Genomic DNA, 11,947 nt, shown 5'->3' with positions numbered 1-11,947 from the left:
CTAGTAAGGTAGTCAAGTTTAAAACTTCTCCCTCATAGCAGGATGTGTTTGTTGGTTTTGTAATATTCTGTTTTTAGTCAGACTTTTTAAACTGATTCACTTTATCAAAGAAAATAATCCTGGAATGTGAATAATGTAGTCATCTATACAGTTCGACCAAAAGGCAGCTGTTATGTGAATGAAGTTAGTGCATTGGGACAGTAAGGAAAGATGCACTTCAATTGGGAAGAGGTGCACTGGGACCTGATACTCTGTGCATTCAGACTACATCATGGTGCATTTATTCACTTTTGGCAGTGTAAAATATTATTCTGATATTATTTAAGTTTTAACGGGGTCAAATGAAAAACTATTAATTTATAAACAATTTTTATTATTTATCAATAATTTCAAAGTTTAAACAAGAAATAAAATAAAGAGGTTTAATCTAATTAGAATAACACATTACTTTAGTCATTTACATAACTAGTCTAGTCTCAACACTTCAGACTGGTTAACCTAAAACAAAATACTACATAGTCCACTGTAGTATTCAGTGAGCTAATACAAGGCATTAGTCAAATAAAACTGCACCTGAATTTCATTGAAGTTTAATGAAGATATCAATCCTTTCTATTTCCACTAAGAATAACATTTCATGGAAATATTCAAGCTTACAATTACATATACAAGTGCATATGTAACAATGCTAAATAACAAAAGGAAGAAAACCATGTCAGCCAAAGACAATACTAATTCTTTTTTTGGAAATCATACAAAAAATACACAGGAATGAGAAAAGTGGAGAAGGCAAAGGAAAGTTTCTTAACCTAGCACTGTACAGTGTTCACTGAGAACAATTGTAAGAAAAAACTAAAAGTCATTTATTTTACACAACCATTTTGCATTAAATTCACTCTGGCCAAAATGCTTTGGCTCTGCCTTGACTAATAAAGACTGCAAATGAAGAGCCTTCATCTGCATTTTCAGTGAGACCCTCCTCCAGATTCTCCTTGTGTTCTATACCAGTGTTTTCTTCTATTCCAAAGTATGTACCTATATGAAGACTCCTCCACCTGGTCTTCAACAAATATGCCTTCCTCTACCTTTATGCCTTCTAATGTTACTTTCTTCCTTCTCTTTAGTGTACTCTTGGCATAATTGTCCAACCCAAATTCCATGCAGATGTCATTTGAGAATTGGTGGACTGTCTTAACTTGTTCTTCAAATTTTTCTTCTGAGTCTGAAAACAACTTCAGGTCATCCATGAAGAGCAGGTGGTTCACTCTTTTATTCTCTGTTCTGCTTAGGTCATAGCCAGTGTTAATGTTGTTCAAGATTTTACTAAGATGATCTATGGTCAAGCAGAATAGAAGTGGTGAGAGGCTGTCACCCTGGAATATTCCTCTTTGGATCGTTATGTCTGGCCCTCAGAGTGTTTTAGACAGAGAGTGGTCTTCCACTTATTCATCTGTGCTGCCAGGAAAGATCTTATTTACTCATTGGTATTATATAGTTCCAAACATTTGAGTATCCAGGCGTGCAGCACGCTGTCAAATGCCTTCTTGTAATCTATCCAAGCCATATTAAGATTCCTTTGTCTTTTCTTACAATCTTCTAATATTGCTTTGTTTATTAGCAGTTGATCTTTAGTGCCTAGTTTGTTTCTTGTGCATCTCTTTCGTTCTTTTTCCATATATTTGCCTTGATCTCTAGGTGTTCACAAATCTCATCTGCTACGACTCCTGTGAGCCATTTGTAGGTTGTTGGTAGGCAGCAGATGGGGCTATATTTGTTAGGAAGCTCAGTCTCGGAGCTTTTAGGGAGAAGGTTGGTATTCCTTGTTGTGAGCCACTCTTGAGAAGGGCTTGTGCATAAGTATGATGTAGTGATGTGATCTTTTCTAGCCTGAAATTTGGGATCTTGCTGTTACTGTTATCTTGAAATTATTATATTCTTTTATTTTCTTTGTTACTTTTTCAATGGTGAACCTTATTGGTGGCATTTGCTGTTTCTGGCTGTTCTGCCTAATGGTGTCAATCCATGAATTCTCTTGGTTTGTCTAGGGTCTTCAAACAGTGGCTTCCAAAATTTCTCTAGGTCTTCCTTGCTCGTTGGTGTTTGTACCTCCACTGTTTCTTTTGACATCTTTCTATACACTATCTCTGGAATTTTGCCAAAATGCCTATTTATCTGTTTTACTTCTATCTTCTGTTGTTGTTTCCTATTTGTGAAGCTAGGGCCTTTGTATTGGCTTGGTGTTCTGCCAGTTTTCCACTCATTTGTTCATCCCCCTTTCTGTATTTTTTCATTTTCCTTATTTTCTTGGACAAATTTTGTGAGTGATTTGGATCTCTCATATAGTTGGTCATTTGAGAGATCTCTGCCTTAACTGGTTTAATTTATCATGTTGTTTCTTTTTCCTCTCCAGTATGCAACCTCATATGACGTGTAAGATTTGGTTTCTGGGAAAATGCTTTCCCACACTCCTTGCACACAAATGGCTTCTCTCCAGTATGCAACGTCATATGACGTGTAAGATTTGGTTTCTGGGAAAATGCTTTCCCGCAATCCTTGCACATATATGGTTTCTTTCCAGTATGCAATGTCATATGAAATGTAAGACTTGACTTGTGAGAAAATGCTTTCCCACAATCCTTGCACATGAATGGCATCTCTCCAGTGTGCAATCTCATATGATCTCTAAGATTTGTTTTCTGGGAAAATGCTTTCCCACACTCCTTGCACATATGTGGCTTCTCTCCAGTGTGCAATTTCATATGATGTTTAAGACTTGCTTTCTTTGGAAATGCTTTCCCACATTCCTTGCACACAAAGGGCTTCTCTCCAGTATGCAACCTCATATGACGTGTAAGATTTGGTTTCCGGGAAAATGCTTTCCCGCAATCCTTGCACATATATGGTTTCTTTCCAGTATGCAATGTCATATGAGATGTAAGACTTGACTTGTAAGAAAATGCTTTCCCACAATCCTTGCACATGAATGGCGTCTCTCCAGTGTGCAATCTCATATGATCTCTAAGATTTGTTTTCTGGGAAAATGCTTTCCCACACTCCTTGCATATATGTGGCTTTCTCTCCAAGTGTGCATTTCTTTATTGATGTTTAAGAACTTGCTGTTTCCTTTGGAAATGCTTTCCCACATTCCTTGCACACAAAGGGCTTCTCTCCAGTGTGCAATCTCATATGAAATGTCATTTTTGATTTCTGGGAAAATGCTTTCCCACATTCCTTGCACATATGTGGCTTCTGTCCAGTGTGGATTCTCATATGAAGGTTAAGAGTTGATTTCTGGGAAAATGCTTTCCCACATTCTTTGCACATGAATGACTTTTCTCCAGTATGCAGTCTCATATGATATGTAAGATGTGGTTTGTTGGAAAATGTTTGCCCACATTCTTTGCACACAAATGGCTTCTCTCCAGTATGCAATCTCATATGATCTCTAAGAACTGTTTTCTGGGAAAATGCTTTCCCACATTCCTTGCACACAAATGGCTTCTCTCCTGTATGCAACCTCATATGAAGTGTAAGATTTGATTTCTGAGAAAATGCTTTCCCACATTCTCTGCACATGAACGGCTTTTCTCCAGTGTGGATTCTCATATGAAGTGTAAGAGTTGATTTCTGGGAAAATGCTTTCCCACATTCTTTGCACATGAATGGCTTCTGTCCAGTGTGGATTCTCATATGAAGGTTAAGAGCTGATTTCTGGGGAAATGCTTTCCCACATTCCTTGCATACAAATGGCTTCTCTCCAGTATGCAATCTCATATGAAGTGTAAGATATGGTTTCTGGGAAAATGCTTTCCCACATTCCTTGCAGATGAATGGCTTCTCTACAGTGTGGATTCTCATATGAACTATAAGATTACGTTTCAAGGAAAATGTATTCCCACAGTCACTGCATATGAATGTTTTCTCTCTGGTAGGATTTGTGATATCACTTGTAAGATTAATTTTCTTGTAAAATGCTTTTTCACAGTCAGTGGATCTGAAAGGCTCCTCTCCATTGTCACTAAACCTTCTTTCTTGTTTTACTTCCTTTTTGCAAGTTTGTGGATGTTTTTCATTCACTATCGAATTAATTTCACATGAATATTCATCTTCATTAGACTCACAGAATTCCTCTGGCTCTATTTTGATGTCCATCAATGGATCCAAAGACCAAAAGTCACCATCACTGGTTTCACTAAAGGCAGCCAAGTTGCTGGTTTCTTGATTTATGGAAGGTAGTGATAATGCACCTTCAGTTTCACTTTTCAAAGGAAATTCTAAAGAATACTCTGGATTCATTTTAGCCTTTTGTCCTGTCCTGTTCTGTAATGGAAATGCGTTCAATTCACAACTCTAAACACAAAATTGTTTAAAAATAATTACCAAATAAATCTGTTATAAATTAAATACAATATCTTGAAGGACTACAAGCAGATTTCACTGCTGATGTATGAATCTAATATTAAAATCAGATTTTACTCTTTTAAATTCTTTAAATACGCATACAGTAATTCACTGTTGTCTCATATACTTTAAGAGTTGTTATTGGTAATGTTCCATGTATAGAACCATTAAACAACATGCATTCCCAAAATCCTGATGCTAATCAAAACTGACGAAGGAAGGAAGGTTCTTCTGAGGGAGAATCTGAAATCAAAGAATGCAACGCAGAGTTAAGAAACATAATGCCAGAACTGAAGAAGCAAAATATAAATAAAATTCAATTCAGGTTCCAATAAAGGTCTCAGGCCAATTTACAAAGCATTCATTCGAAAGTTCTATCCAAACAAGAGTACAATCTAACCAAACGTTGTCCAGACACAACATCAAAACATTCCTGAGGCAACAATGCAACAATAGATTGACACCCACCACCTCACATCTGTTAACATTCTTAGCTTAGCATTACAGTAATACAGTAGTACCTCGAGATACAAAATTAATCCGTTCTGAGGCACCCTTCGTATCATGAGGTTTTCGTATCTTGGACCACATTTTACATGTAAAATGGCTAATCCGTTCCAAGCCCTCCAAAAACACCCCAGTAAATTTCATAATAAAGCTAAATTGACCTATAAACAATGAAATACTACAACAATTTGGACCATTTAATACCTAAATTAATAACAAATTGCAAAATAACCTGTAAATAAAGTGTATTAGTGTACATGGTATACAAGAAATACTGTACGTAAAATGTGGAAGCTTACCTTTCGAGTGAGGCTATATCCGAAAGTGGCGGCAGAGGAGGAGGAGGACAAATGGCAGATACGTACGTACACTTAACTTTACGAAAACACATAAAAAAATGTAAGGAAAACATACATAAACTAAAATTTACGAAACACATTAACAAAATTGTAACACTTAACTTTACAAGAAACTAAAATTAAAAAAAAAAATTTCAACTTCATCACCACTTACAACGTTCTGTTTATCACTTGGTTCTTCCTTTTTGCTTTCAACTTTCTGTTTTTTATCACTTTGTTCTTCCTTTTTGCTTACTCCTGCTAATGCTAAAGGCCTCTTTAAAAAATAACGATCCAAGGAAGATTGCTTCTGCCTAATTTTCACAATGTTCCTGAAATGACTCAGGCAAACGTCATCGAACTGAGCAAGCATACGACCTGTGTGAGCCTTTTCGGGGTGTCTTTTTTCGATAAACAATTGCACTTTATGAAAAGCGGCTAGGACATCCTTAATTTCTGCCGTTGTCGTAGGGTCCTCCTCCTCTTCCTCGCCGCTGCTAGAGAACTCCTCTTGAACGACGTTATGTTGCATGGCCTCCAACTCCTTCAGGTCATCTGTCATAAGCTCCTCTTGGTGCTCCTCGAGAAGGTCGCTGATATCGTCCTCATCGACGACCAGCCCTATGGACTTGCCGAGTGCAACGATCTCGTCAAGTTTCGGGATCGCCAACTGTTTCGGACTCTGCAGCACCAGCTTCGCCCACGTCGAATCCCTCAAAGTCTCGGCCAGATACAGCATCAGGCCAGAGTTTCCTCCACAAGGAATTCAAGGTTCACCTCGAAACCTCCTGCCAAGCTTGGTCAATGAGTCGGATACAAATGACGATGTCGAAATGTTCCTTCCAAAATTGACGCAAGGTGAGGTTTGTGGTATTGGTGATGTTGAAACATCTCTTGAAAAGATGTTTCGTGTACAGCTTCTTAAAGTTCGCTATCACTTGCTGGTCCATGGGCTGGAGGAGAGGGGTGGTGTTGGGCGGAAGAAAAAGAATCTTGACGAAGGAATACTCCGCTAGGATATCTTCCTCGAGGCCAGGAGGGTGGGGTGGGGCAGGGCATTGTCCAACACCAGCAGACATTTAAGGGGGAGGCGCTTCTCTTCCAAAAATTTCTTCACTGTCGGGCCGAAACACAGATTTACCCACTTGGTGAACAAAAGCCTCGTTACCCAGGCTTTTGCATTAGCCCTCCACATCACTGGAAGCTTCTCCTTAAGCACTTTGTGGGCCTTGAAGGCTCGAGGAGTCTCGGAATGATACACCAGTAGGGGCTTCACCTTGCAATCCCCACTGGCGTTCGAACAAAGTGTGAGCGTAAGCCTGTCTTTCATAGGCTTATGCCCGAGTAGCTTCTTCTCTTCCTCCGTGATGTACGTCCGACGAGGCATTTTTTTTTCCAAAAAAGGCCAGTCTCATCACAGTTGAAAACCTGCTGAGAACTGTAGGCTTCCTTGGTCATCATCTCGTCGAAAGTCTTCTTAAATGCTTCAGCCGCTTTCGTGTCCGAGCTGGCAGCCTCCCCATGATGCACCACCGAATGGATGCCAGTTCGTTTAAGAAATTTCTCGAGCCAGCCATGCAAAGCCTTGAACTCTGGGGTTTGCGTTGAAGTCCCTTCTCCTCTGTCGTCTTCCGCCTGCGCAATCAAATCGCCGAAAATAGCGCTGGCCTTGTGGGCGATTGCCGTCTCCGTTAGCGTATCGCCAGCGATTTCTTCGTTTTTTATCTAGACAAGAAGCAGCCGTTCCATCTCGTTGTGCACGTGGGTCCTCTTGCTGGACAAAATAGTGATGCCCTTCGACGGTGTAGCTGCTTTGATGGCATCCTTCTGTTTAAGGATGGTGCCTATTGTCGACGGATTACGGCCGTATTCCTTGGCGATCACACTCAATCGCACACCAGCTTCATACTTCTTGATGATCTCCATCTTTTTCTCCAAAGAGAGCATGCGCTTCTTTCCGTGAATTTCAACTTTCTTGGGACCCATGACTACGTTATCTGGTATGTAATTTACGTATAAGTACACAATAAAGTTTTCGCACAACACGACAATATGTATACTGCAACGAAATCACTAACGAATTTACGTTACTAAACAAAATCATTGGACCGAACGAATACCGCGTGCGTAAGATAACGATGCTGGTACGAAGTGGACGAGGTAGGCACGCCACCACGTATACGTACATAGATGCATGATGGGAGGGATGCTGTCCAATAGGAGAGAAGGATCTCATGGCGGTGACTAGCATCAGGAACCAATGGGAGAGCAGGAGGATGGTGGCGAGTCTACTAAGATGGCGGCGCGCGAGTTTCAAAATTGTTATCGGTGGTTTGGGGGACTTTCAGAAACTTTTCGTATCTTGAAAACTTTTCGTATGTAGAGCCGTTAATTTTTCGTATTGGCTTTCGTATCTTGAGTTTTTCGTAAGTTGAGCCTTTCGTATCTCGAGGTACCACTGTACTTATGAACATATTATTAACAAATCAAAGGCCAGGAATAGAAAATGGAAGAGACCAGCATAAGAATTTTGTGGGGTAAAAGCAGGAAGGGTACAGTACATAGCAAATGCTTAATTATATGTGATCCAGCTATACATAGCTTTTTATAAAGGAGTATCTTTCACTGCACATTGGAAATGAGTTAACCAGTGGTTAGGAAGAGTAAGGGAATTCCCCTCACTCACATGCCTTAACCAAGTACTTCTTTTGGCTTGATTTAAGGTTTTGGTTTGTATAAAGTGGATCCCTGTATTCACAGGTGGGGAATGGGTTGAGATTGAGTCAACTGTACCTCTATGAAAACTTCATTTCTGGGCTCAGTTCGTGTCGCTTCGTGAAATAATCCCTTAAGTTCATTATTTCTAGGTAAATGATACTAACATTACCAGAGAAAAATAAAAATAGGGGGATGTCAGAGTAACTGACTCGCTCGCCCTAAATAAAAAGAGGGTGTCGGTATGGTGCTGGGGCGAGAGAGACCACTACCACGAACCTCTTGTCATTTAGAATTCTCCTTCATCAAAATCCCCCTCCCTGAGAGAGCTGACACACGGCCGGCGCCAGCAACTACTACTACACATCCTCCCACGCCGACCGCAGCGCCTCTCGTGGACATCCTTTTCGTTAGCGAACTTCCGTACGCACGTGTCTGCCATTGCTCTGTGTTTTTGTGCACTTTTGGATTAACTTTGCTTTCAAGATGGAACTCCAAGCTATCGCCGCAGCTAAGTTAAGTACCCCGAAAGGTTATACACTAATTTTAGCCAGCCAGGAGCTGTTTTAACCGTTTTTTTAGGTCCAATAATAGTCACCCTGGTCTGGCGCCTGGATCGCCTCGTGTTTTGGTTAGCTACTTCGGTCTCCCATACCGTGGTAACTATTCCTTGTGTATATATGCCTTTATCATGAGATATTTTAAACGTGGTACGGAAGGTTCTGCTTCCTTTCTATTGCTTTACATCGTACTATTCGGAAATCCTTTGCCTGTGCCTTAGCTTAGTGTTCATGCATGCATGTTCCTTTGTCTAGGTGTTTAGGCGTGTGGGCCCTTTTATTTTTTATTTATTTTATTGCTATATTGCTCTTTAGTCCAGCCATCCTGGCCGTCGCCCTCCGTTTTACGTATCGGCAGAGGCCAGCTCCCGAGTTCTTAGCACGTCCCCCTTCGGGGAGACTAGCCTACTTCTCCTGGACGTCCCTTCTTTTTCTCCCACTCGTGATTTCCTTCTTTTCTTTTTATTACGATGTAATTATTTTGGGTTGCATGTTAGGGGCGATCAGTTTTGCCTAGGCTATGATTTGTTGCATTTATTGCCTCGTGGTCCACCTGCGCTCGCGTCGGGCCGGCTGATCGCCCTGGTCCCAGTTCACCCTCCCCCCTCTCCTTCCTCCCACGTGGAGGGAGGGTTAGTCCTTGCTCGCTCACGGTCGCTATGGCAACCATCCGGGCACCCCTCCCCTCTTCCTCCCTACCAGGGGGATACGGGAGTCATGGACTTGGGGGGGTCCTGTGTTGGACCGGTCACGTTTTCTATGAGCTTCGGGGAGGTCCCGGTGTGTTCAGGTCGGGTTGGCCACCCCGCCAGCTCGCGTCGGGCCTTCTCCGGCGTTCTATGGTTAGATCTCCTATTCCCTCCCCATCGTTACATGTATAGCTGGCCAGCTCTTTGGGGGGGGATAACGGAGTAGGCCTTACATGCTTCCCCTGTATATGATTGTTGTAGTCTCTTTCGTTTTTCCGGCGGAGCACCCGCTCACCATCCGTGTGCTCCGTGAGTTGGCGGAAGGGTTCTACAGCGGAGCTAGGCTCCGCATACATAGTTATTTGTTTGTTTTAGTTTTATTTTGTTTAACTTTATGGATAATCTTCTCACGTTCTCCGCTGTGTGTACCCTCACCCTCGGGTGTACTATAGTGTATGAGCAGGTATCTGGTTTGGCGGAAATCTTCGCTCCGGTGTACCGGAGTTTTTCAAGCCAGTTTACTGAGTCCTACGGACTCTCTCACACGGATTACAGGAGAGGATTATGCCCCCCCCCCCCCCCCCCCCCCCCCCACCCCCCCCCCCCCCCCCCCCCCCCCCCCCCCCCCCCTCCCCCCCCCCCCCCCCCCCCCCCACAAAAAAAAAAATTATTTCACTCCGGCATGCAGCGGAGCTTCATATCTCTTAACGGGTAGTCCTGTTAGTATCTGCTGATACTTATGTATCTGTTCACTTACAGGCTACCAACTGTCAGGAGGCAGGATGTAACGCTGTCCTGCAGGACCCTTGCGGTCATGAGGTCTGCCGGACCCACGCTCCCTATGCTGTCCGCCATAATGACTTGATTGTGTGACACCATGAAGCCTGCTCCATTTGCTACGAGCTAGTGGAACAGTTTTCTACCGGAGTAAGTATATACCGGCGTAGGTATCGTCTCTGTTCTTGGTATATACTGTCAGATAATTTTGTGTAAAATTGTATATATGTGACTTAGAGTCGTAAGTGTTAATGATATATCTTCGGGGCTTCGTTGTAAGGACTACAATGACCCTTTATTTCCGGCTACCGCCGTGAAGGGCGCCGCGTCGGCTACCCTGAAAGCCTGGGTAGGTGGTTTTGGGAAGAACGTGTCGAAGGGGCAGCCGTACATTTTAGACATGAATATGGCTGTCCACATCTTCCCAGGTGGCAAGTTGACCGGCTACGTTGACCCTGTTGCGGCAGCTCCGGCTATAGCTGCCATCCAACTGCAAGTGGCGCAGGCCTTGGCGGAGGGGGGAGCCCCGGAGATCACGGAGGACGTTGCCACCCTGGACCTTAACGTGGAACCTATGACGGTAGGGGAAGGTGAGTTGATGGTTGAGGTAGGTTTGCTGAGCGCTCAAGGGCTTCCCTTGGGCGCATCTGGATCTTCGTCTCCTGTCCCTTCTTCCACTTCTTTCCAAGGTTTTTCTGAATCGGAAATTCTGGCTAGGACGTCTTCTGCCTTGGTTGTTCCTAAAGTGAAAGGACAACGCGAGCAAAAAACCCTTGAGAGGTCGTCTTCTAAGAAGACTTCGGCCTCATCATCTCATAAGTCTCCGGCTCACCATCCCAGAGCAGAGAAAGCGAAGTCATCCTCTTCTTCGCACTCTAAAGGGTCTAGGGGCAAGTCCTCTAAAGAGAAGGTCCGCGCTCCCGCCGAGCCAGTACCTTCAACGTCCACCGGAGCTCGTCCGAAGACCCCTGCTGCGACCAGTAACTCTGGCCCCTTCGATCCTGACTCCTTTACAGCAGGGGTGATGCAACAGGTGGGGAACATGGTGGGGGCCATGATGAATGACAGGCTCGATCAAATGCTTGCCCAAATCTCCACCTCGTTTGCACAATCCGGTCAGTCGATCCAGAACATCTCGGATCGGCTGACGAACCAGGAAAACTTGCTGGCAGGCCTGAGGGAACATCCCCCAGCAGTTCTTCCTCTGGCAGGCGCCGGAGTAACCTCAATGCCGGACTACGACTCTCTTCCCCCATTCACCATGAGTAATCCTTGGAGGGTAGCAGCCTTCGCACCCTTCAAGGATGGAATGATCTCGATCCCGGACTGTGGAACTCGTCGCATCGAGGACTTCGAGTTCCACCCCGCCAATCTTCAACCACTTTTTATGGGGTATGCTAGATTGACGGAGGCAGCTCTGAACAGAGAGGACAAGATCCCAAAAGAGACTGTAATTTACAGTCGGGAGCAAGCCCAGAGAGAATGGGTGAGGTGCCTTGAAGAATGGGACTGTACCAACACCAAACTTCAGGCATTCAAGAGCCCATTCACAATCTTTGTGGCGGAAGAGGAGGCACCACTCCCCTTCACCACAAAAATTGCAGAAGTAACTATCCAGGCCGCCATGAAAGAAGAGCCTCTCCCTCAACTGAGAGAGTCGGACCCGACATCCCCACTCTTCCCAGTTTCTGAGGACCTCTGGACTGACCTTCCAGCTTCTTTTACGGTCGGGAAGCTCAAACCGGACTGTGCTATCAAACAGTTCGGGGAGAGACTCCCAAGACTACCGGACAACCTGATCCAAGCAGAGTTCGACGCAAGGATCAGGTTAGGGAGGACCCTTAATGCCTAAGTAATGACACAGGTTGCCGCCATGACATATGGTACGGAGCCTCTGTTTAAGCTTCTAGCTAAGGCTCAGACGCAGACCGTACAGTCTGATCTGTACGACTTCGTAGTA

At 43.7% G+C, this 11,947-nt stretch overlaps 1 protein-coding gene across 1 annotated transcript in view; it reads right to left on the bottom strand.

The window, feature by feature from the left end:
• Window positions 1–352: 352 nt before the first annotated feature.
• The window catches only part of LOC135211329 (gastrula zinc finger protein XlCGF26.1-like), a 31,135-nt gene continuing 19,540 nt past the window's right edge, over window positions 353–11,947 (bottom strand). Inside the window, exons 2-3 of the mRNA XM_064244645.1 lie at window positions 3,118–4,644; window positions 353–3,077 (exon numbers count right to left, since the gene is read on the bottom strand). Of these exons, the coding sequence (XP_064100715.1) occupies window positions 2,385–3,077; window positions 3,118–4,296 (1,872 nt within the window). The 5' untranslated portion in view covers window positions 4,297–4,644 and the 3' untranslated portion in view covers window positions 353–2,384. The remainder of the gene's footprint in view (window positions 3,078–3,117; window positions 4,645–11,947) is intronic.

This window comes from Macrobrachium nipponense, chromosome 4 (genome assembly GCF_015104395.2).
Source record: "Macrobrachium nipponense isolate FS-2020 chromosome 4, ASM1510439v2, whole genome shotgun sequence".
Taxonomy (NCBI): Eukaryota; Metazoa; Arthropoda; class Malacostraca; order Decapoda; family Palaemonidae; genus Macrobrachium; species Macrobrachium nipponense.
Note: the sequence above shows the minus strand (reverse complement) of the source record. Positions and strands in the feature narration are given on the sequence as shown.